The sequence below is a fragment of the Symphalangus syndactylus genome, chromosome 18 (genome assembly GCF_028878055.3).
Source record: "Symphalangus syndactylus isolate Jambi chromosome 18, NHGRI_mSymSyn1-v2.1_pri, whole genome shotgun sequence".
In the NCBI taxonomy this organism is placed as follows: domain Eukaryota; kingdom Metazoa; phylum Chordata; class Mammalia; order Primates; family Hylobatidae; genus Symphalangus; species Symphalangus syndactylus.
In genome coordinates, this window is record NC_072440.2 from 18393319 (window position 1) to 18417783 (window position 24465).

Consider the following 24465-nt stretch of genomic DNA (forward strand, 5'->3'; position numbering starts at 1 on the left):
TCTGGCCATGGGGTTCCCAGGCAGGACTTGGGAGACACCTGGTGCTGGCCACCAGGTCTGCTCCTCAGTCCACGCCCTCCTCTCCTCCCTTGCGCGTGTTTTGCCTGTGGTATCCTAGGAACGCAGGGCTTCGAGCCTTGTGGTCCTGTTACATAACAGCTTCCATCCCATCCATGAGTTCAGCCCTCCGGCAAGCGGGAGCTGCAGCAGGCGCACCAAGGAAAGCCTTTACTTCAGACCCAGGCTCCTGCTGCCCAAATCCACAGTGCCTGCCACTCCTCTGCCACCCCCAGCGTACGGGGGGAGGGAGCTTCATAAGCAGTCAGCATCCAGCCAGATTCTTTCAGTGGGGCCCCCTCTCCTGTCCTGGTCCCACATGAGCACAGCACCTGTCAGTGGCCACACACTGGCCATGGCTTCCCCAAATCCAGCAGGCCTAGGAGACAGTCCCAGAGCCGGTGTGACACATGCCTTCTCGAACCCCTCTCCACACTCTGCACCCTGAGACCAAGGGCACACCACTGCTGAGCCCCTCCCTGGCTGGGAGATGCCTGTCCTGCCACTGTGCCTGTGGCTGCCCCTCGCCCTCTCGAGTACCTGGGCAGCCAATGAGTGCAGGTCACCTGTGCTCCTACCTGTTCTCTTCTCTGGCCAAGGCAGAGAGTGCTCCAGCAGGGACTTGAGGACCTCAGGCATGTCCATGGCAGGGGCCACTGAGAACCAGTCGCAGCTCACACAGCCCAGCAGGAGGTGCTTGCTCCCAGCTCACACAGCCCAGCAGGAGGTGCTTGCTCCCGGGAGTTCAGAGGCAGCTGGAGAGTCAGGGGCCGGCCAAAGCCGCAGGCTAGGGAGGCAGGCGGGGTGGGAGCCTTGAGGCAGCCAATGGCCAGCACCAGTCCCGGCCCGCCCGTCCACCCCCAGCTCGGCCACCTGCCAGCTCCGGCTGCAGCCAGGCCTTCCCTTCCCGCTGCTTGGCAGGGCGGGCCTGGCCCTGCGCCAGCTGCAGCACGTGGAGCTGTCGCGCCAATCCTCTGACAGAGAGCCCAGCCTGTTATCTAACTTTCCAAAGGGAAGTTCTTCCCCAGGCTGGGAGCCATAACTGGGGCTGCCAGGTGGGAACGGTAAGCTCCACACCCACAGCAAGCATGCATCGGCATGGAGGTGCCCTGGAGGCCCAGGCACGCAGTGGAAACCATCCCAGGCTGGGACCTGAGGCTCCAAGAGAAAAGGAGGATGACAGGCAAGGACAGCACCTCAGGCAGCCCAGCACAAGATACCCTGTGTTGGCAGATGCAGGGACGCGGGTGGGCATCATGCCTTCACCTGTGCGCTTGTGAGCCTCAAAGGTTTGTGGCTTGTTTTGTTGCTGTGTTTATGCCACGCACACTTACCCTACAAAGCACGCCAGTGTACATATGGCATGCATAATTGGAGCTTTATACCATCTGCACAGCCTGAAGCCTGTTCCCCAAAAGGAAGTGATAAAACCTACTGCCTCAGGTTCTTTGGTCTTCAGGGGAGAGGGAAAAAGGGGCAGGTGCCAGGAGACCAGGCACCACTGAAAGGGGGGCAGCTCTGCCAGCCTGCTTCAGGCTTGTCCTGGATGAGGAATCCCTGCTTCCCAGTCATTGTGGGGACTTAAAGTGCCAATTGGCTGTTTGCTGTAGTTCCCTCTCATACCCTCCCACCAGGACACTGGCCCCCGTGGTCCTTGGGTTACTCGAATGTGTGGGTGAAGCCGAGGTTCTGGATGTCACCGTCTACCTCAGACCAACATCACATCAAAGCCACAATTGCCAGGGGATGCCAGGTTCTCTATTCTGCTGTACATTGCTGTGGCATCTCGAGCAAGCTTGGCAGCAACTCTGGGTCTCAGTTCCCGAACCACCGAATGCAGTGACCTCTAAGGTGCGGTTCAGCTCTAGTTCTATGGCTCTGAAGCTCCAGGTGGGCTGCAATAAACATTTGGTTTTCTGCATAGTAGCTGATTTTTTTTTTTTTTTTTTTTTTTTTTTTGAAGCAGGGTCTTTGTTGCTCAGGCTGAAGTGCAGTGGTGGGATCACGGCTCACTGCCTCATCCTTGCGAGTAGCTGGGACCATAGGTGCATGCCACCACACTGGACTTTTTTTTTTATTTTTATAAAGACACTGTTGCCCAGGCTGGTCTCAAATCCTGTGTTCAAGCCATCCTCCAGTCTTGGCCTCCCCAGACTCCCGGGATTACGGGTGTGAACACTGCCCCTTGTCTGTAGCTGGTTTCTAAGCAGTCCTTTGTTTTCCAAAATTCCATTTTGTACAGAATCAAAAATACTCCAGGAGCCCCTTCTGGCTTCTTCCTTTCCCAATGACCCCAGCTTATCCTCTGATTACCCTCCTTCCCTCCCTAATGACCCTCCCCAAATTATGCTCTTTCCGAAATTTTTTTTTTTTTTTTTTGAGACAGAGTCTCGCTCTGTCGCCCAGGCTGGAGTGCAGTGGCGCAATCTCGGCTCACTGCAAGCTCCGCCTCCCGGGTTCACACCATTCTCCTGTCTCAGCCTCTCCGAGTAGCTGGGACTACAGGCGCCCGCCACCACGCCCGGCTAATTTTTTGTATTTTTTTGGTAGAGACGGGGTTTCACCGTGGTCTCGATCTCCTGACCTCATGATCCGCCCGCCTCGGCCTCCCAAAGTGCTGGGATTACAAGCGTGAGCCACCGCGCCCGGCCGCTCTTTCCCAAATTAATTAAAAATTAACTTTAACTTTTTTTTTTTTTTTTTTTTTTTTTTTTTTTTTTTTTTGAGACGGAGTCTTGCTGTGTCACCCAGGCTGGAGTGCAGTGGCGCGATCTCGGCTCACTGCAAGCTCCGCCTCCTGGGTTCAGGCCATTCTCCTGCCTCAGCCTCCCGAGGAGCTGGGACTACAGGCGCCCGCCAACACGCCCGACTAATTTTTTGTATTTTTAGTAGAGACAGGGTTTCACCGTGTTAGCCAGGATGGTCTCGATCTCCTGACCTCGTGATCCGCCCACCTCGGCCTCCCAAAGTGCTGGGATTACAGGCTTGAGCCACCGCGCCCGGCCTAACTTTAACTTTTGAATACAAAAAAACAGTACGTGGTTCAAAGCTCAAAACCTCCGATAAGGTTTGTTTATTTATTTGTTTATTTAGACACACAGTTTCATTCTGTTGCCCGGGCTGCAGTACAGTAGCGGGATCTCAGCTCACTGCAACCTCTGCCTACCAGGCTTCTGCCTCAGCCTCCTGAGTAGCTGGAATTACAGGCACACACCATTACGCCCAGCTGATTTTTGTATTATTAGTAGAGGCAGGGTTTCGCATCTTTGGCCAGGCTGGTCTCAAACTCCTGACCTCAGGTGATCTGCCCTCCTTGGCTTCCCAAAGTGCTGGGATTACAGGTGTGAGGCACTGTGCCCAGCCTCAAGGAAGTATACTTTAGAAATGTCCTTTCTATCCCTGTCCCTCTTTCCCATTCCCCAGTGTTTCTTTTTGCAAAAGTAAGCATACATATGTATATATTTATGACACACACACACACACAACATTTAATTTTGCAGAGTTGTATGTTTTGACCAGCAGAGAGTGTCTTGTAACTACAAAGGAGAGACCCCCTTACTGCTCTGTTTCCAGCCAGAGCCCTGGCCAGTGCTCTTTGCTCTGTGACCCCGGGGGTGAGGGTAAGGGTGAAAGTGGGCCTGGTGTGCAGGCCCCCAGCTGACCTGTGATTTGCAGCCAGGGGCAGACTCAGGCTGGGCTGCCGCATTCACCATTCCTTGGCCCAAGAATTCTCGAGTGTAAGACCGCTTATCACAAAGGTGGAGTGGGCAGGTGTCCATCGGTACGACCTCAAAAGGAATAGGAAGCACCCTGTGTTTCTCAAACATACCCACCTGCTGCAAGACATTTTTCTCTTGGAGAGATTCATTCCTGTGAGCTCTCTGCAGGCTCTTTCTTCTTTCTTTTTTTTTTTTTTTCTGAGGCAGAGTTTTGCTCTTATTGCCCAGGCTGGAGTGCAATGGCACGATCTCGGCTCACCGCAGCCTCTGCCTCCCAGGTTCAAGCAATTCTCCTGCCTCAGCCTCCCAAGTAGCTGGGATTACAGGCATGCACCACTGTGCCTGGCTAATTTTGTATTTTTAATAGAGACGGGGTTTCTCCGTGTTGGTCAGTCTGATCTTGAACTCTTGACCTCAGGTGATCCACCCGCCTCAGCCTCCCAAAGCACTGGGATTACAGGCGTGAGCCACCGTACCTGGCTTCTGCAGGCTCATTTTAATGTGCGAATGTCCTAAGCCTCTCAGACCATGAATGAGTGCTTATCACATACCTGGCACCAGCCTAAGCCCTGTGAGGAATTCAAAGTTAATAACATACCCAGCCGGGCAACTCCCTATCCTTAGAGAACTTTTACACCACTGGGAGTCCATGTTGGCAGCCCCCAGTCGGCACTCAACAGTGTCCAGCTGGCAGCATCCCCAAGGTCAGACAGGGACCACACCAGTGGGTTGCTGGGCCAGGCAGCCAGGGAGGCCAGAGGTAGTGGGAAGGGAAGGCCGCATACATACCTAGAGACCTTCAGACGGGGGCCGTATGCTGGGAGTGTTGGGATTGTCTGCACTGCTTGGACTTCCTAGCTCAGGGATCTGCTTTCCACTGCAGACGGTCTGAGGTCTGTTGGTGTCCTTATCAATGCCACTGAGCCCATTCCCATGCCCTGCGCTTGACTTTTCATCAACTGTATTTACCCCCAGTTCACTAGGAACATGGTGTTTTCTTTTTTTTTTTTTTTTTTTGAGATGGAGTCTCGCTCTGTCACCCAGGCTGGATGGAGTGCAGTGGCGTGATCTCGGCTCACTGCAGGCTCCGCCTCCCGGGTTCACGCCATTCTCCTGCCTCAGCCTCCTGAGTAGCTGGGACTACAGGCGCCCGCCACCACGCCCGGCTAATTTTTTGTATTTTTAGTAGAGATGGGGTTTCACCGTGCTAACCAGGATGGTCTCAATCTCCTGACCTCATGATCTGCCCGCCTCAGCCTCCCAGAGTGCTGGGATTACAGGCGTGAACCACCGCGCCCGGCCAGAACACGGTGTTCTTTGTGTCTACAGCTATGTCTCCTTGTAGGGGAGCTGTAATCCCAGACAGAAGTCTGGAGTCAGAGTCACAGTGGCTCCCTAAGAACATCTAACACCTTGTGCAGCTGAGAGGCCGGGCTGAGGGAGAACTTTATCAAGAATATGTTCTCAGCCAGGCATGGTGGCTCCTGTAATCCCAGCACTTTGGGAGACCAAGGTGGGTGGATCACCTGAGGTCAGGAATTCTTGACCAGCCTGGCCAACATAGTGAAACGCTGTCTCTACCAAAAACACAAAAATTAGCTTAGTATGGTGGCGGGCGCCTGTAATCCCAGCTACTTGGGAGGCTGAGGCAGGAGAATGGCGTGAACTCCGGGAGGCAGAGCTTGCAGTGAGCCGAGATCACGCCACTGCACTCTAGCCTGGGCACAAGAGCAAGACTCCGTCTCAAAAAAAAAAAAAAAAACGTTCCCTGTGCCTCATCCTCTCCTTGACCAGCAGCGCATATATATTTACTTCTAGGCTCGAAACGAAGGTGCCAGAAGAGGCTGGCATAATCTTACCAATCATCAATTGAGCAGGTTCAGTGGCTCCAGCTGCGTTTTTCTGAGGACTGGGGGTTTAGGAGGCTGCAAAGGGCTCCCAGGTGTGGGGATAGATGGATGCAATTATTTGCAGAACTGTCAAGGGCTTTCTGTAGAGAGGTGTAGAGCTGAGGCAGCTGGTGCACTGTGTTGGTTGTGCTCACTGAGGCCCCTACTCACAGGGCTGAAGACCAGACACGGGGCTGCGTTCAGTAACTGGGAGCTGCTGAAGCCAGCTCTGACTCATCGATAGGATGAATATCAGCTACTGACCATAAATATCCAGGTGACACGGGTGCATGGAACTGCACATGTGAAATAAAAATTAAGAGAGAAAGAAAGATGGAGAACAGTAAGTGACATGGATTACAATGATGAATCTTTGAAGCTTCAATTCCAGTTTCACCTCCTCCAGGAAGTCCTCCCTGGCTCCTGAGCCTGGATGAGGTACCTCCCCGGTACCCTGAGTGTCTCCCCCCATCACCCCCATCGCATCATTCTGCAATCTTCTATTAAGTCGGTCTCCTTTAGCACTGACTGACCTGAAGGGGAAGCAGTTTCTTAAGTAATCCTGTATCCCCTGGATCTGGGATGGAGTGGGTGCTCAGTTGATGTTTACCAATCTGAGCCATGTGAGGACCAGAAGAGAATTTAAGGGAATTGACGAGAATATACAATCTTATTCCACTAGGTTTATTGAAGTCCTGCTTTTTTTTTTTTTTTTTTTTTTGAGACAGAATCTTACTCTGTCACCCAGGCTGGAGTGCAATGGCATGGTCTCAGCTCACTGCAACCTCTGCCTCCCAGGTTCAAGCGGTTCGCGCACCTCAGCCTCCCGAGTAGCTGGGATTACACGCGTGTGCCACCACACCCAGCTAATTTTTGTATTTTTAGTAGGGACGGGGTTTCACTATGTTGGCCAAGCTGGTCTCAAACTCCTGACCTCGTCCACCCTCCTCCGCCTCCCAAAGTGCTGGGATTACAGGAGTGAGCCACTGAGCCCAGCCTCTGCTTGTCTTATTCTTTAATTGTTCCTTTATTATTTATTTTTATTTTTTTGAGACAGGATCTTGCTCTCCCAGGCTGGAGTGCAGTGGTGTGATCATGACTCACTGCAGCCTCAACCTCCTGGGCTCAAGCCAGCCTTCCACCTCAGCCTCCCAAGTAGCTAGGACCACAGGTGTGGACCACCATGCCCAGCTAATTTTACTTTTTTTTTTTTTTTTTTTGTAGAGATACGGTTTTACTGTTGCTCAGGCTAGTCTCAAGCTCCTGGCCTCAAATGATCCTCCTGCCTTGATCTCCCAAGGCAGGATTACAGGAGTGAGTCACCCAGGGAAGGTCTTGATGCAGGCACGCGATCTCTCCAGCCTAAGCATGAGTCTGTATTTTTCTTCTGGGAACTCTGCCTTGCCACGCCACTTCGGTTTTTCACAACACATCCAGAGGTGCTGTGAATTCCAGAATGTCAGGGCGGAAGGGACGTTTGCCAATAACCAGTTTCCAGTAGTTCTCGATCTTTTTTCTGCCTCCTTCCTGAGGGTCCTTGGAACCTTCGCTGAAACTCTCTGGGCTATAAACGTGGACAGCGAACTTCCACGGTTGCTGTGAGGGACGGATGTACTAGCTGCACAGTACCTGCTGCAAACAAGATGCTCAGTAAAGCTGGCTGCTTTTGTTCCTCGCGCCATCATTTATCAAGCATCTGAGCGTCTACTGCACACCTGGCCCAAATGACTCCCTGTCTTCAGGCAATTCTCTGGTCTCGAACCGCTGTCCTGGTCCACTCCACACTGCAGTTTAAAGCTGTCTGGGAAGCCGGGCACGGTGGCTCATGCCTGTAATCCCAGCACTTTGGGAGGCCAAGGCGGCGGGTGGATCACTTGAGGTCAGGAGTTCGAGACCAGCATGGCCAACATGGTGAAACCTTGTCTCTACCAAAAATACAAAAATTAGCTGGGCATGGTGGCGGGAGCCTGTAGTCCCAGCTACTGAAGAGGCTGAGGCAGGAGAATCACTTTAACCTGGGAGGCGAAGGTTGCAGTGAGCCAAGATCGTGCTACTGCACTCCAGCCTGGGTGACAGAGTGAGACTGTCTCAAAAAAAAAAAAAAAAGAAAAGGAAAAAAAAAGCTGTCTGGTGACAGCTTGCTCTTGGACATGAGCAGTCCCTCCCTATGGGACCCCCTCTATCACCTGCAGCCATGCACAATCCAAAAGATTTGACAAAGTACCTCCCACCCCAGCAGACTGAGCCCCTGAGAACTCCAGATCTAATATATCAGCTCCTTTAATTTATTTATTTCTGAGACGGAGTCTCGCTCTGTCACTCAGGCCGGAATGCAGTGGCCCAATCTCAGCTCACTGCAACCTCCGCCTCCCGAGTTCAAGCGATTCTCCTGCCTCAACCTCCCAAGTAGCTGGGATTACAGGCATGCGCCACCATGCCCGGTTAATTTTTGTATTTTTAGTAGAGACAGGTTTTCACCATGTTGGCCAGGCTGGTCTCAAACTCCTGACTTCAGGTGATCCACCCACCTCGGCCTCCCAAAGTGCTGGGATTACAGGCGTGAGCCACTGTGCCCGGCCCCCCACCAGCTCCTTTTAAAGATGAGGAAACTGGACCCATGTGACTTCAGTCTCCTTTGGGTTCACAGAAGCCAGGGTTGCAGTCGGGATCACACTCAGCATCATAGGCGAGGCATGGCCCCCTGCCTTCCTGGAATAGCCACCTCCAGAAAGGGCAGAGGTGGGTCCTGGAACCCAGCTGGGCACACACTGCAGCGTAAGTGTAGGGAAGTGTGGGCACCACTGGCAGCCCCACGTGGAAGGCTGAGAGCAGGCAAGCTGCAGTGAGCCAGGGAAGGGTGGCAAGTGGCAGCGTGTCGCTGCCAGTGAGATGCTGCCGGAGCCAGGGTCAGCTGGCCTCCGTGTGTACATAGGGACACAGACCTGCCCCTTACCCCTCGGAATGCTTAGCATTCCTCAGAGTAGCTAGTACTGGCCAGGCCTGTCCCATGAGGACAGAGCAGCTAAGGCCCCTGGATATAAGTGCCAGGTGGGGTGGAACAGGAGCGACATCTTGGGGACAGAGGTCAAAATGCACAAGTTTATTTTCTAGAACAAAGGCTAAAGGAAGCAAGTTTCTTTCATTTTATTTTAAGAAGGACAAAAATTGTTATTAAAACATCTACATTATTATCAAGATACTAGACCTTATGAATATTTAATATTAAAGTGTGGTATTCTTAAATTTTTAATACACAGACACTTTAAAGGACCATTAAATTGATTACTGCCCAGCTGAGAAATGCAGCATCCCTCCCCACCCACCCTGCCCCCATGCTTGCCATGCCATCTTGTCCCTGCCTGCCAGGGGGAACACAGGCCCCAGATTCAGCCCTCTGAGCCTCCCAGCCTGGGGCCCTAGAAGGCTCACAACTGAAATAGTTACCTTCATCATTAAAAGGGTCTTCCTGTCCCTCCTCCCCATCATACTCTACCTCCCACTCTCTCTTCCTTACCCTGTGGGGGCTCCAGCTCTGGCCAGCCCAGGGAGCCCCAGATCCCAAAGTCCCTGGACAGATCACAGGCTGAAGATGAAAACTCTGGACTTGAATCCTGTTCCTTTCAGCAGGGAGACAAATACAAATCACCTTCTTTCCCTGAGCACTCCCACTCTCTCCGCACTTGATGGGGGTGGTCTGGGAAGCTAGCAGAGTTGGGCCTGGGGAGGGTGGCTCCTGCCCCTGGCTGCCCGAATCACCTCTGAGCCATGGCTCCAATCCCTGTCACCTTGCAAATAGTCCAGTGGCCCCTGAAACCCTCCTAATCACACAAGGATGGCTGCATTTTCTGGCCAAATTCTTTATCTTTAGCCCTCATAAAAGTGATTCCTTGGATACCACACACGTATATAATATTATATAGAGCGATATATTTAATACCTGTGTATATATGCATCACGGGGGCGACATATATACACACTAGAAACAAGGCTGGTGACAACAGACTGCAACACCACGGATCAGGGAAAACGAGTATCATCGACATCACGGCCACACATGGCCACAGCCCCCACCTTGGGTGTGGTCTCCCCTCCCCTACAGCCACACCACCAGCACCCAAACTCTGCAGTGCTGGCCTGCTGGGGGCAGGGGGTGGGGCAGGGGGTGGGGCAGGGAAGAGGAAAGAGTGCATGCCACGATTATCAGGAAAGGTTGGGCAGTGGCGGCGGGAGGAACAGCGTCCCCTCCAGCCCTGGGCAGCCCGTCACTGTGTCAGCACGCTGAGAAGAATGGGGTGGTCCCTTCTCTCCTTCTCACCCCCCTACAGCCTAATCCCTGGTTCCTTCTGGGGCTGCCCCACTCCTGTGCCAATGGTGTGGGGCATTCTGGAATGTCTGGGGAACCAGGGGAGGGTGGATCTGCCCATGGAGGGTAGGGTGGAGAGGAGGGGGGTGCACACAGACATGTCAGACGAGAGGGACGAGAGAGGCCTTGGTGAGTGGGGGCAGGGGCGGGGGGTCCACTGGAGTCCCAGACAGCGGGTAGGGCCAGGGATCAGGGAGGGGCTAGGACAGACGGTTATAACTGTATGTCTGGGTCTAGAGAAGAGGACATACTGGGTCCCCAAGAAAGAGGGGCGGTGTCCCATCCTGGAGTGGCCCATGGTGCCCGGGGTCAAGCCTCCCTTTTCTCCACATCCCCCAGACCCTCACCCTTCCTACCTCCCACACCTCGCACACATCCTGAGCTCATGGTGTCCTGCCCTCTGCCACCTTTCCCCAGAGCGCATGTCGGGAGGCGACCTCTGCTGCTGCACCCAAAGGGACCATCCTTGGGCGCCCCTTGGAAGGCAGTCCCTTCATGGGGTGCTCACATAGCCAGCCCTCCTCTGGGCCTCCCTTCCCCAGCCCCCAGGCAGGGCTGCCTGGGACCCCAGCTGCATACCGATTCAGAGACCATCACATCCCTGCTGAGGGGACCGTGGGCTCAGCCAATAATTGGCCGAGTCTTTTCAGCCCTGTTTTCATCCCAGCTCTGCCTTGTGCTGGGACCCTGGGCGGACCACTCCTCCCTTCTAGGCCTCAGTTTTCCTCTCTGCAAAATGGGGTTTGGGCTGGATCATCTCTGAAGGCTCTGAGGACCTATAGTCTATTTTCACTGGCCCCTGAGGGAGCAGGGTTCAGGTGGTGGCATCCGAGAAAGGGCCGGGACTCCTTAAGCTCCAAAGATCATCTAGCCCAGCTCCTCCCAGCCTTCCGGAGGGGAAGCTGAGGCCCCAGAGGGTAAGTGACCAGCACAGTGTGCCCAGCTCCATCCTGGGGCTACATTTTAAAGCTAATGGGGCCTCCGCCCTCTGTTGTGTCCTGATTTGCCCCCAGGGGGAGGGGGTGAGATGAGGACGGGCCAGGGAGAAGGACCCCCCTGCTGCAGATTCAAGTGGGGACCCCAGGCTCCCCAGCCCTGAGCTTTGGGCCCCCATTAGGAGCAGACAGAAGTTAAAGCTGGAGGCTGAAGCTGGAGGGGTCAGCCAGGCCCCTCCCTCCTCAACTAGGAGAGCCGTGGGAGTTGGGAAAGGGCAGCCCAGGTTTCAGCGGGGCCTCTGGGGGCTGCAGCACGTGCGCCTGGGTACGCACAGTGGGGCAGTGGTGGGGAGAAGATGGATGGGGCCTCAGGGGGCTGGGGGCTGCCTGATGAGGGCGGCCCCCCAGCCCCCTGGCCTGCCCTGACCCTTCTATCAGGCCTTCTGGCCCCACCCCACCCCCTGACCCCAGGACTTCGCCCACGGCCAACACCTGGCCCTACTCCCCAGTGGTGGCAGCGGCAGCAGCAGCAGGGGCTTCTGGGGTGGCACCGGCAGGGTCCCCGTCCTCTTGCAGCAGGAAGTTGTATTTGCCAAAGTCGTCATCCCGTGGGCACAGCAGCATGTCCTTGCGAGCCTTGGCCAGCTTCTGCTTCAGCACCTCGCGCCGGTCCAGCCACTCATTGAGCTCCTCCTGTCCATGGGCGCAGCGGCACTTGTCCCCATCTGGGCAGGCTTTGCCCTTCTGGAGCCTGTGGGTGGCAGGAGGCTCACTGCCCAAGCTCTGTGCCCTTCCCACCCCAGGCTATCAATCTGGGGGCAGCCACTTGACCTCCCCCAAGACAAGCCTTTCCCTGGGCAGCTGGGTCCCAGCTCAGGGAAAACTTGGGTGTCCTTTCCCTCTCTGGGATCTGCCCCACAGCTGCAAATTAAAGGTATGGATAGGTCTGAGCCCAGCCCTCCAATCCACCCTTCCCCACCACCCCCATGGCTGCAGGCACAGCCAAGCCTCACCACTCCCTGCAAACCACTTCCAGGCCAAGAGGAGCCAGAGCTGGCCACAGACTCCATCTCCTTGGGCCACCCCATGTCCCACCAGGCCCTGCCCTCCCAGGAGCACCTGTCGCAGAGCCGGAACTCGCCCATGGGGAAGCGGAAGGCCCAGCCGCTGGTGTCACTGTCGGACGTGAAGACCTTCTCCTTGTGCTTCTCGGACTGGATGTGCTGCTGCCACTGCTTCTTGCTGTTGCTGTTCTTGCCGCAGAGCCAGCAGTGGTAGCCCATCTGGGAGCACAGCCATCATGGGTGCCTGCTCCCCAACACCTCTGCCCGGACCACCTCCCTTGGAGAAACTGAGCGCTGGCCGGCTGGGCCCTCCAGGCTGCCCCTACCAGGTGAGGCTCAGACCACAGCCCCGACCACAGCCCCGAGCATGCAGGGCAGGGGTGTTACCATGATGTCTGCGTAGTCTGTGGGCATCTGGATCTGCTTCTCCCCTTCCCGAGAACTGATGGGGGTCCCTTCCCCAGGCTTCCCTGGGTTGTGTTTTTTCAGCCACATGTCGTAGGTCTGCTGCATGTCCAGGACTGGGCAGGGGACAGGGACAGGGCACCTGCTGAGGGGCTTCTCCATCCATTCTGCCCCATGGTCCCCACTTGATTTGGGAGCCGTGGGTGTCCCAAGTCCTGCTGATGGGCCGCTTGGCCTCAGGACCTGGCCTCAGAGAGGGCCCGGCCTGGGGTAGGTGGAGAAGGGCAGGCAGCAAAGGGGTGCAGCAGACGCTCTTGGGCCCGCTGGTGAGTAGAGACGTTCAGCACTGAAGAGACACCGGGGGAGGGCCCGCCCGCCCCGTCTGCCCACTCACTCTTGTTCTCCTTCATGAAGGTCCACATGTCCCTCTCCTCCGGGCTGTGTGCGAAGGAGCAGTTTCCCACATATTGGCACTTGCGGCCGTTCTGTGCATGGATGCAGAGCTGTGGGGTGGGCGTGGGGAGATCCTCTGAGTCCCGCTGGAAAGCATCGCTGCCTCCTTGGGGACCCCCAGCCCCCCATCCCAGCACTCACATCGTATTGCTGTGGGAAGTTGCGAATGGACGGCAGTGGCCTCACTGACACCCATTTCCTCTTGGCCTTGGACATCACCAGAAGGACCCGCCGCTCCTTGGTCCAGCTCCAGGAAACAGCAGGGTTGGGGAGAGGTCAGGGCACAGCCTGTGTGCTATGTGACCTCTGTGGAGAGCCCTGGCCTCTCTCAGTTGGCCTCCACACCTGTGGTGGTAGGGTGGCCCCATCCCACCTGAGCCTCCACCTGGCATCCCACTTACCAGTGCCGGGCCTTGGCACTACAGTACTTGAGGTCCTTGTCGGGCTCCACCACTTGCCCGTTCCTCCAGCACTGGCCACATACAAACTTCATCTGCAGGTCAAAGGTGCTGGGCCCATGTGTCCTCGGGGCACCCTGTGTGGGGATGGGGAGGGGGGTTGGTGAAGCTGCAGGCACCAGGCCTGAGGCCTTGGGGTCTCCACACAGGTGGCCTCCGGGAGAGCCTTGGAATAAGCTGGTCTGCTCCCAGGTCTTCCTGGCAGGCAGTGACCTCCCAACTGCAGGCCCAAGGGCTTCCCAGGGGAGCCAGGCCTGGAACAGGGCTCCTCTTTCCACCCTCTGTGGCTGGTCCCTGCCTCGCCCAACTCCCTGGGAGGCCTGCTTTGTGGATGCTGCATTTCCCAGGGCAAAGCTCTGTTCCGCCACACCTCCCTGCCTTTGTACAGGCTGTTCCCACTGCCCTTCCTCCATTCTTCATCCAGCCTGTTCTAGAAACTGTCCTTCAAAACTCAGCTCAAGTGCATCTCCTGTGGGAAGCCTGCCCCGGAGCTCTCCTAAGCTGCAGCTGTCCATTCTGTGAGCTCCCACAGTCTCTAAACTGCTCCTGTTGACTGACTCACCCGGCTATGAGTGCCGAACCTGTAGAGCGGGGGGTCCAGGAGATGGGAAGCCGCCCCGGCGGGGGTGGGGTGGTGGTGGCAAGAGTCAGCCTTGGGAGGTGGGACAGGCATCTGAGTGGCCCTGGTCTCTGGCCCTCCCTCCAGGGCAAGGCCTTGCTGGTCTCTAAGGCCCCACCCACCACGTTCCTTCTCTGTCCTACGCCCCAGCCTTTGGCCTGCTCTTCTGCACCCCGGGACAGGGTTGGGGGCCAGAGGTAGGAAAAATGCTCACTCAGCCTTGTCTCCCGCCACCTTGAACCCCCTCAGCTGGCTACGTTGGCCAGCCTGCTGTTCTGTGAATGCACCAGCTGTCCCCTCTCCCTCATGTAACCTCGAGCCTCCCTGTCTTCCCAGGAGCCTCGAGTGCAGGGTCACCCCTTGCTCTTCCACGCTGCTGGGCATGATCCTCCTGCCATAGGAACTCGCCCGCAGAAGCTGTGGCCTACTCCCCTGTGTCCCCAGCATTGCCCTGCCCAGGGTCGGCCCTGGAGCAGGAAGGAGCTGTCCTCATTGCTGACTGACCCCTGGCCTGGCGCTGGACAACTCGTGGGCTGCTCAGCCCCAGAATAACACATGTATGACCCTGATAATAAGGTGAGGTCATGCCTTTATGAGTGGGATGGCCTGCACTAGAGCAGGCAAGAAGTGCACCCATGTGGCTACTGATTTCTGGGAGTTCCCCTCGATTCTCATAAGAAGCATGAGAGGAAGGCACTATTACCATTTCCCAGGCGAGAGAAAGGGGGCACCGAGGGTGTGGTGGCTTAGCCACTGCACTATTGACAGCCACTGCAGTCCTGAGCTCCTCCCTCAGGGCCAGACCCCATGCCCACGTTGATGACTGCATAGTCTCACCAGCTCCTTGCCATAGCAAGTGGCAGGAGGGGTCTCACTATGTTGCCCAGGCTGATCTCAAACTCCTGGCCTCAAGGGATCCTTCTGCCACAGCCTCCTGAGTAGCTGGGCTACAGGTGCGCTACCACACCCAGCTAGTGTTCTCTCTTTAAAACGTCCCATCAGCTCCTCACTCCTTCTCTGCCAGGCTCCTGGCCAGAAGGAAAAAGAAACAGATGGGGAGGGGAAAAGAGGACTTCACGGGAGACTGATGGAGGGCAGCAGGGACCAGGAAGAGGGGAGAAAAAGAGAAGAGGACCAGGAACAAAGTCAGGAAGCAAGGGAATGCTCGAGGTGGTGGGCAGCCCTGCCAGCTAGCCTGGCCCAGGGACCCCCTCAGGCAGCCTGCCCTGCTCCCTGCCACACTCTGGTCAGCCTCCTGAGGGGTCCAGGGGCCCAGCCTTCCCCCAAGTTAATCAGCGGGTGGCCTCATGTGGATGAAAGGGTCAGTGCTCATGCCTGGATGGCACGGAGGCGTCATCTCACACTTACTGTCTCCTGGGTGCTGTGCCCACTCCTCTGAGCCCCAGGGTCCTCCACTGTCATCTATAGTTACAGTGATCCCACCACCTGGGGACGATGTGAGCACAGGGCAGCTTAGGTTGGCTCCTGTGAGCCTCACACCCACCCCAGGAGATAGGAGGGCCAGGGTTCCGATCCCTGCGTGGGGGTGATGGACGGGAATGCTGCAGGTGGGAGGGAGAAGAGCGAGCCCCGGACAGGACATCAGAGAACCTGGGAATTGCCCCACTCAGTGTGCCCCTGGGCAAGTCACTAACAATTTCTCAGCCTCAGCTTCCCCATCTGCAAATGCCACAATCCCATGCTCTCTTCAGGACCATGGCGAAGATCAGGAGGGATGGGAGGGGATACCACAATCAGTGGTGTCAGTCCAAGCCGTACTGGGATATTTACAAGTTCTCAACGGATTTCTCCTGAAGACCTTTTTTTTTTTCTTTTTTTTTTTTGAGACGGAGTCTCACTCTGTCGCCCAGGCTGGAGGTCAATGGCACAATTTCAACTCACTGCAACCTCTGCCTCCTGGGTTCAAGCAATTCTCCTGCCTCAGCCTCTCAAGTAGCTGGAATTGCAGGCGTCCGCCACCATGCCCGGCTAATTTTTTGTATTTTTAGTAGAGATGGGGTTTCGTCATGTTCACCAGGCTGCTCTCAAACTCCTGACCTCAGGTGATCCGTTCACCTCAGCCTCCCAAAGTGCTGGGATTACAGGCGTGAGCCACCACGCCAGGCCTCCCGAAGACTTTTTTTTTTTTTTTTTGAGACGGAGTCTCACACGGTTGCCCTAGCTGGAGTGCAACGGTGTGATCTCGGCTCACTGCAACCTCCACCTCCTGGGTTCACACGATTTTCCTGCCTCAGCCTCCCAGGTAGCTGGGACTACAGGCGCCCACCACCACACCCGGCTAATTTTTTGTATTTTTAGTACAGATGGGGTTTCACTATGTTGGACACGCTGGTCTCGAATTCCTGACCTCGTGATCCGCCTGCCTCACTCTCCCAAAGGCTGGTGGGATTACAGGGGTGAGCCACTGTGCCCGGCCTCTGAAGACATTTATTAATTACAAACTATAGAAATGATCCCTGAAAGTATAGTCTTAATTACAAAGAAGAAAGCTCTAATTTTACAATAGAGAAATGTTTACAATGGAGGCACCTTGAATCAAGTTATGAAAGTTTAATTAGATTGTCACCAGTGAAGGGACACACTGAGATGATGCATCCCCTGATGCGTGAGCTGAGAACACGACATCACCTCTGTGGAATGAGGAAACTCACACGAGCCCAGAGGGATGGACCTTTTACAAAACATCTGGCTCTTCAAAAATGTCAATGCAACACAAGGCAAAGACTAAAGAACTGTTTCTTCATCAAGAGAGATGAAAAAGAGACACGATAAGGCTCATGCCTGTAATCGCTGCACTTTGGCAGGCCAAGGTGGGAGGCCAAGGTGGGAGGATTGCTTGAGCCCAGGAGTTTCAGATAAGCCTGGGCAAGATGGCAAGCCCCACATCCCCAGCCCCATGGTCTTAAAAAATAGACAAATCAGTCGGGTGTGGTGGTGCATGCCTGTAATCCCAGCTACTCAGGAGGCTGAGGCAGGAGAATCACCTGAGACCAGGAGGTGGAGGCTGCAGTGGGCCATGATCATACCACTGCACTCCAGGCTGGGTGACAGAGCAAGACCCTGTCTCAAAATAAAATAAAATAAAATAAAATGAGACACAACAGCTGAATGTGTACATTATCCAAGTTACTTTCGTAACTTGATTCAAGGTGCCTCCATTGTAAACATTTCTCTATTGTAAAATTAGAGCTTTCCTCTTTGTAATCTGGGGACAATTCACGAAATCTGAATAATGGCATAGTATCAGAAGGCCTTACCATGCTGCTGCTGGCCTTCCCCGCGTGCGCCTCCATCTGCTGCCAGTACTTCTTAGACTCCTGAACGATGTCTTCGTGGGTCATGCCTGGGGAGGGTGGGGGCAGACACAGGCATCTTTCAAGGTGCTCAGCAAGGAGGGAGGCAGGGGTCCACGAGGTGCCAGGGCCCCCCGAGGCCCAGCTGGAGGAGCCCTATTCTCAGCCCAGCCACAGTAAGACATGGGGTGCAAGGGAACCACTTTGTCCATCTGCAAAATGGGAACAAAGACCTGCTCCGAGCCTCACTGGAAGTGAAAGAATTAAATGCAACCAAGAGTGGGAAAATGCAGTAGAAAGATATTGGCTCTGTACTGTGGTAGGGAGTCCCCTGCTCCCATGCCAGTGACCCTGTCTCTGGGGCTGGTGACTCAGCACCCTTCCCTGACCCCCATCTCCCTCAATGGGGCTGCAAGCCTAGTGCCTGCTTGGCAGCCCCTGGCCTCACTGGCACTTAGGGCTCCATGCCTGCCCAGACTGGCTCATCAGCTCGCTGTGGTACCACAGCTCTTTACTGCCAGTCCCCAAAGGGCAAATACCCCAGCCTGGTGGCATGGACTCCCCAGTCTGTTTCCCCACCAGCCTCAGACTGTTGCCACTGAGCCCGACCTTGGAGATCCAGCTCACAACTCTTCCGTGAAGCCTGCCCTCTTCTCAACGCTCTCCATCTTTCTCACGTCTTTCCCACAACAGATGTGGCCTTCCACCTTGACCTATGGCCCCTGCTCCACGACAGCCAATCATCATCAGTGCTTACTTGGGGCAAAACACTGCACTTGACATCCAGTTTCTTGCTGATGATCTGCAAGTATGTATCTACAGGCCAGACCTTTCATGTGAACCTCCAGACCCCCACATCTGCTGCCTCCAACATCTCCACGTGAAGTCCGCCAGGCAGCTGAGACTTCCCACGTCCCACATTGAGCGTGAGCTGCTCCTCTCAGCCTTCCCCCTCTTAGAACATGGTAGCCCCATTTTTCCTGTTGCTCTGATCTTGGAGTCCACCTTGACGCTCTCCTTTGTCTCATACTTCATATCTGTCCATCAACAAATCTTGTTGGCTCCACCCTCAAAATACACCTAGAATCTAACCACTTCTCCCACCTCCAGCATCACCACCCTGGCCTGAGCCACCCTCCCTGATCTCCCAGCTTCTGCCCTTGCTCCTTGATCTCCACCCAGCAGCCAGAGTGACTTTTGCAAAGTACTGATCAGATCGTATAACTCCACCCACTTAAAACCCTTCTCCAGATACCGTAAATCATATATATATATATATATTTTTTTTTTTTTTTTGAGACGGAGTCTGGCTCTGTCGCCCAGGCCGGAGTGCAGTGGCGCAATCTCGGCTCACTGCAAACTCCGCCTCCCGGGTTCACGCCATTCTCCTGCCTCAGCCTCTCCGAGTAGCTGGGACTACAGGCGCCCGCCACCACGCCCGGCTAATTTTTTGTATTTTTAGTAGAGACGGGGTTTCACCGTGGTCTCGATCTCCTGACCTCGTGATCCGTCTGCCTCGGCCTCCCAAAGTGCTGGGATTACAAGCGTGAGCCACCGCGCCCGGCCTGTAAATCATATTTAGAACAACCCCAGTTGTTCCTGTTTAAGGCCTAGAGACTCTCACATGCTCAGTTCCCTCCAGCCTCTCAGGCCTCATTCCCCCTCTAATGACTAAGCTGCTCTACCCCAGGGACCATCCTTTCTGTGTGGAACTTGCTCCTGCCTCAGAGCCTTCAGTCTGGTCCCTCTTCCTGGAATGCACTCCCCACCCTGCCCTGGTCAAAAGTCACCTCCTCAGAGAGGCCTTCCCAGCCATCTTACCTAAAATGCTCCCATCCCCGAGTCTGTCTCTGTCCCATTGCTCGGCTTTATCTTCCTCATAATACCGAGGCACACCTGAAATGCTACCACTGCATTTCATCAACTCTAAGCAGACACTGAGTGTTATATGTACCACATTTTAAATCCCCGCCTGACAAAATGGTGCCAATTAAATGATGACAGGCAGTAGGGGTAAATGTGCATCCTAGAATGGATGGAATACAGGATTTATTCACCTGTTTATATATTGTCTGTCTGGCCCCCACTTATAAATGTAGGTTCTCTGAAAGTAAGGGCCTCGACTAGACCATGGCTGAACGCCCTGACAAGAGAAGGTGCTCGGTAAATCCCTGGTGGGTGAGTGGGAGAACACCTTCCAAACCCCGCAGCAGCTCTGCGAGGTAGAGATGGGGCTCCCCATTTCCCAGATGAGCACTGGAGGCTCAGTGAGAAGCGGGGACTTGCTGCCAACCACCCAGGGAGCAAGCAGAGGTGCTGCTGCAGGAGCCCAGGTGACTCCCTCTCCCATCTCCGTGCTCCCTGGACAGTGCCTACGAGGGGAAAAACCCAGATCTCCGAGCCTGGAAGCGCCCTGAGAGCGGAGCTTCTCTCCTCTGTGGTGCCTGGGACACACTAGCTCCTCCAGAGAGCCCACCCCGCAGCCACCTCTCCTGAACTCTCCCGAAGCCCCCTCCAGCGACCATGGGGCCCTGGCCTGTCACCCCCAGTCAGTCCTGTGCTCCCTTCCCCTGCACCGCCCACCCCTCACCTGAGTCACCCGCCCTCCACCTGCACTGCCCACCCCTCACCTGAGTCACCCGCCCTCCACCTGCACCGCCTGCCCCTCACCTGAGTACTGCTGCAGCAGCCACACCTTAAGCTCGATGAAGCTGTGGGCGAAGTGGCAGCTGTCCTCCCGCAGGCAGCCGTAGCGCACCTCATGGCGGCACACGTCGAACTGGAAGTGCTCCTGGAACTGGCGGATCTTGGAGTACTTGAGGGAGGTGGAGCGGACGATGTGCACCAGGCACCTGGTGGGCAGGCAGGAGGGGCACGATGCAGTCCGCAGCCCCTCTGACCTTCTCTCCTGGTAGGGCCACCTTCCCAGTGCCAGGCTCTCCCTGGGCACCCCCTGATCTATGTACAAAGTCCAGGCCATGGATGACACAGGAGGGCAGAAACAGGGCTCCTCTGCTCAGGCACCCCGGGCCTGGGTCCCAGGGCTGCTTTACTCCTGTCCCTCCCCCAGGATTCAAAGATGGAGCTGCCAACAAGCAGAGGGCACCGCCCTCAGGTTTCCAGCTTGATTCTGCAGAGCTGGTCCTGCATCCTGAGGAACACTAACCAAGCATGTCCTCTGGGCCAGGAGTCTTAATTACCCTCACTGCAGCCCCAGGAGCCTAGAGCATCATCAACTTTACAGACGAGGAAACCCGGGCTTGGACGTAAGACAGGACTGGCCCAGGAATTGGACCCAGGTCTGTCTGACTGCAGGGCCTGGGCTCCATATGCACACCATGCCAGAACCAAGGGGAACAAGAGGGAGAAAGGGGTGATGCCAGACCTGACCCAGGCCTCCCCTCACTGCCTGACGCTGATGTCATGACATTGGAGGGTGCTGGGCTAGAGTCAGAGATGAGGCCCCCTGCTTGCTGTCTGCTGAGTAAGCTAAGTAAGCTACTTCCAAGCCTCAGCTTTTTCTTCTGTACAACAGAGCCAGTAACTCCTCCCTCACAGGATTGCTAAGATAATTAACATACCCAAGATGATGCTTGGAATATAGCAGATGTTCGACAAATGTGATTCCCATCCTTTCCAGGTGGAGGCTGGATTTGATTCCCAAATTCTGCCCCTTTCCTTGCACCCTACATCCACCCTTTCAGTTCAGCCTTTCCTCAGCCATCTGAGCTGCCTGAGGGGACTCTCCACTGGCCCCTAGGCCTCAGCCTGGGCTGAGGGTCCCACTCACTTGTTGTTGTAGAAGCTGTGCTTGGCAGCCAGGTTGGAGCAGACAGACGGAGAGTCCTTGGTGCCTTTGCTGATGATCCGGGGTTTACTGTCAAAGCAGATCTGCCCAGGGAGGGGAAGGGCTAGGACCTGGCATGGCCACCTGGGAAGGGGGTGAGCTGGGACCCCGCACAGCTACCTGGGGAAGGACAGCTGGGTCCCTGCAAGCCCTGCCCTGCGTCAGAGGAGTGAGGAAGGGAATCCCAGGGTCTGTGGTCTTGTCTCTCTGGTTCCAGCTCACAGGTGACCTGGGCTTTGGCTCCCTTCCTCGCCCTCCTCCCTCCCTCTGATCCCACCACTCCCAATGCCTGAGGCAGGGGGTTACTTCATGTCAAAAAAAAAAAAAGATAAAAAGGAATGGCAAGTGCTTTATGAACTACAGGCTGTCACCCGGCTATGAACTATGATTCCCAGGCCAATGCTCCCTGCAGAGGGTTGGCACAAGTCCCGACCTGGAAGAGTTGGGGGAAGGGCTGGTGGTGCCAGGGATGAGGGTTGGACTGAGCTGCACCAAACCCTGCCAGCAACCCAGACCTGGAGCCCTTGCTCTACGGACACAGACGTGCCACTGCCCCTGCCCTCAATATGCTACGACTGGGTGGGGATACAGGGGCCAAGTTCACTCCAGAGGCCAAGCAGGGTCTTCAGGGACAGCTTTGGGGAGGGAATTAACAACAGCTCAGTGGGGCTGCTGGGATCAGAGTCCAGCTGAGAGGTTCCAAGCCCAGAAACACAGGACAGCGCCCTGTGGGGAGGGCAAACCCAGGCAGGGAAGTGCAATGGCCACCGAAGCCAGCAGGGCCGAGGGATGGCACGTGGAGGAGGCCTGAGATGTGGGGCCATGGACACGGCGCTTGGGACGGCTGAGCAATGCCAAATACATCATACCCACAACAAGGGATGCAGGGGAAGCCCCAGACAGGCCCTCAATCTGCCTGTGTCCTGGGGGCCTGGCTGTGGGGACCACCAGCAGCAGCTGGTGCTGGGAGTGGGCATGACTCCAGGGACAGGCTGCCTGGGTTTGAAGCTCAGTTCTGCACAGCACTGTCCGTGTGGCTGAGGGCAGCTCCTCGCTACCCTGAATCTCAGCCTCAACATCTGTAAAACGGGGATATCTGCCTGCCAGCACTGCCGTGACGATGGAAATGACATCTTTTTTTTTTTTTTCTTGAATAGGGTCTCACTCTGTCACCCAGGCTGGAGTGCAGTGGTTCGATCTTGGCTCACCGCAGCCTCTACCTCCTGGACTCAAGCAATCCTCCCACCTTAGCCTCCTGAGTAACTGGGACCAGAGGCGCATGCCACCAAGCCCAGCTAATTTTTAATTTTTTTTTGAGATGGAGTCTGAAGTGCAGTTGCGCAATCTCGGCTCACTGCAACCTTTGCCTCCCCAGTTCAACTGATTCTCCTGCCTCAGCCTCCCAACTAGCTGGGACTACAGGCGTGCACCACAACGCCCAGCTGATTTTTGTATTTTTAGTAGAGACAGGGTTTCACCATGTTGGCCAGGCTGGTCTCAAACTCCTGACCTCAATTGATCCGCCCACCTCAGCCTCCCAAAGTGCTGGGATTACAGGCGTGAGCCACCGCATCAGGCTAGGAATGAGAAATGAAAACAACGTGCCAAGCCCGGCCTATGACCCGCTGTCAGGAAAGAGCAGGTGTGAGGGTTATGATTTTTCTTTCCAGCCTCAGTTTCTGCCTCTACAAAATGAGGGGGCTGGATCAGATCTGGCCTCTAGCAAATAGTATCCTAGGACCCTGACTTACTGACCCTCCAGGACCTACTGATTCTAAGGCCAGGCCTCCACAGCCCACGGGTTCCAGGGCTGACCTCCTATGGTGGTCCGTGCCAGGGAGCATCCCCGGCCCTGTCTGTGCCGTGGCCTATGGGGTGGCAGCGGGTGGGCGGGCTGTACCTCGCAGAGGAAGGTGAAGATGCCCTGGTGCTCCTTCAGGAGCTTGGCGATGGTGAGGCTGCCGCGCTTAACACCCCCCAGCGGGTCGAAGAGCAGGTCGCGGTTGAGGGTGCCCTTCCGCTCCTCGGTCCACACGTCGATCTCCTCCTGATGGTAGGCGAAGGTGCAGTTATCCCCGTACTTACAGTCCTGCTTGTTAATCATGTCTGCAAAGAGGCAACAGGACACACGTTCCGCCAGGCGGGGACAGCAGCCTGCAGCACCCTCGCCACCCCACTGCAGCCTGTGGGGCTCTGGCCCCATGAGCCAGGCAGGGCTTGGCTCCACCCCAACACAGGTAGGTGAGCCAGGGGCTGCTGCACCCCCTGCCAGGACTTGGCAAAGCTGGAAAGTCCTTTCCAAATACCAGGCCCCCTTCTGCACCCCAACGCAGGTGAGGCAGGGTCTGCTGCACCCCCTGCTGCCAGGACTTGGCAGAGCTGAAAATTCCTTTCTAAACACCAGGCCCCCTTCTGCACTCAACACCTGCAGAGTATGGTAATCACTCCTACCCCACTCACCCCACAGGACTGCTTTTGTAGAAAAGTCTCTAAATAAATAGAAAGGATTTTTTTTTTGAGACGGAGTTTTGCTCTTGTTGCCCATGCTGGAGTGCAATGGCACGATCTCAGCTCACTGCAACCTCTGCCTCCTGGATTCAGGTGAGTCTCCTGCCTCAGCCTCCTGAGTAGCTGGGATTACAGGCATGTGCCACCACGCCCGGCTAATTTTGTATTTTTAGTAGAGAGAGGGTTTCTTCATGTTGGTCAGGCTGGTCTCAAACTCCCAACCTCAGGTGATCTGCCCGCCTCAGCCTCCCAAAGTGCTGGGATTACAGGCATGAGCCACTGTGCCCGGCAAATATAAGGGATTTAAAAACAATTATTTACCAGGAAAATAACACTGCATGGTTAAGAGCATGTACTTTGGTGTCAGACAGAATTGGGCTAGGATTCCTCATTACTCCCTGAGCCTCAGCTGTCTTTGCTATGAATGGAGGAGACTGGGTTGTTGGAATCAAGTGAGATAATACATAAAGCTGGCGGGGGCGCTGGGCACGGTGGCTCATGCCTGTAATCCTAGGACTTTGGGAGGCTGAGGCAGGAGAATTGCTTGAGGCAAGGAGTTCAAGACCAGGCTGGGCAACAAATTAAGACCCTATCTCTACAAAAAAGTTAAAAATTACAGAATACGCTGGGTGTGGTGGCATGTGCCTGTAGTCTCAGCTACTCAAGAGGTTGAGGCAAGAAGATGGCTTAAGCCCAGGAGGTTGAAGCTGCAGTGAGCTATAATAGCACCACTCACTCTAGCCTGGGCAACAGAGCAAGACCCTGTCTCATAAAACAAAAACAAACCAAAACAAAATTTCTGGGGGCTGGGCCATCTGGAGAGAGGAAAGGTGG

The 24465-nt window shown here is 55.5% G+C and overlaps 2 protein-coding genes and 1 pseudogene across 5 annotated transcripts in view; all 3 read right to left on the bottom strand.

Annotated features, from left to right (window-relative positions):
- The window catches only part of TEF (TEF transcription factor, PAR bZIP family member), a 31929-nt gene extending 31153 nt beyond the window's left edge, over positions 1-776 (bottom strand). The window contains exon 1 of the mRNA XM_055253079.2: positions 636-776. Within this exon, the coding sequence (XP_055109054.1) occupies positions 636-702 (67 nt within the window). The 5' untranslated portion in view covers positions 703-776. The remainder of the gene's footprint in view (positions 1-635) is intronic.
- Positions 777-8794: 8018 nt separating this feature from the next.
- The window catches only part of ZC3H7B (zinc finger CCCH-type containing 7B), a 55416-nt gene continuing 39745 nt past the window's right edge, over positions 8795-24465 (bottom strand). For all 4 annotated transcript variants that reach the window (XM_063622903.1, XM_055253041.2, XM_063622904.1 and 1 more), the window contains 10 exons: positions 23024-23229; positions 21067-21167; positions 19947-20128; positions 17241-17326; positions 13287-13420; positions 13027-13132; positions 12827-12935; positions 12415-12548; positions 12083-12246; positions 8795-11714 (listed from right to left, as the gene is read on the bottom strand). In XM_063622903.1, the coding sequence (XP_063478973.1) occupies positions 11462-11714; positions 12083-12246; positions 12415-12548; positions 12827-12935; positions 13027-13132; positions 13287-13420; positions 17241-17326; positions 19947-20128; positions 21067-21167; positions 23024-23229 (1475 nt within the window). In that variant the 3' untranslated portion in view covers positions 8795-11461. The remainder of the gene's footprint in view (positions 11715-12082; positions 12247-12414; positions 12549-12826; positions 12936-13026; positions 13133-13286; positions 13421-17240; positions 17327-19946; positions 20129-21066; positions 21168-23023; positions 23230-24465) is intronic.
- On the bottom strand, positions 16355-16455 carry LOC129468763 (uncharacterized; annotated as a pseudogene).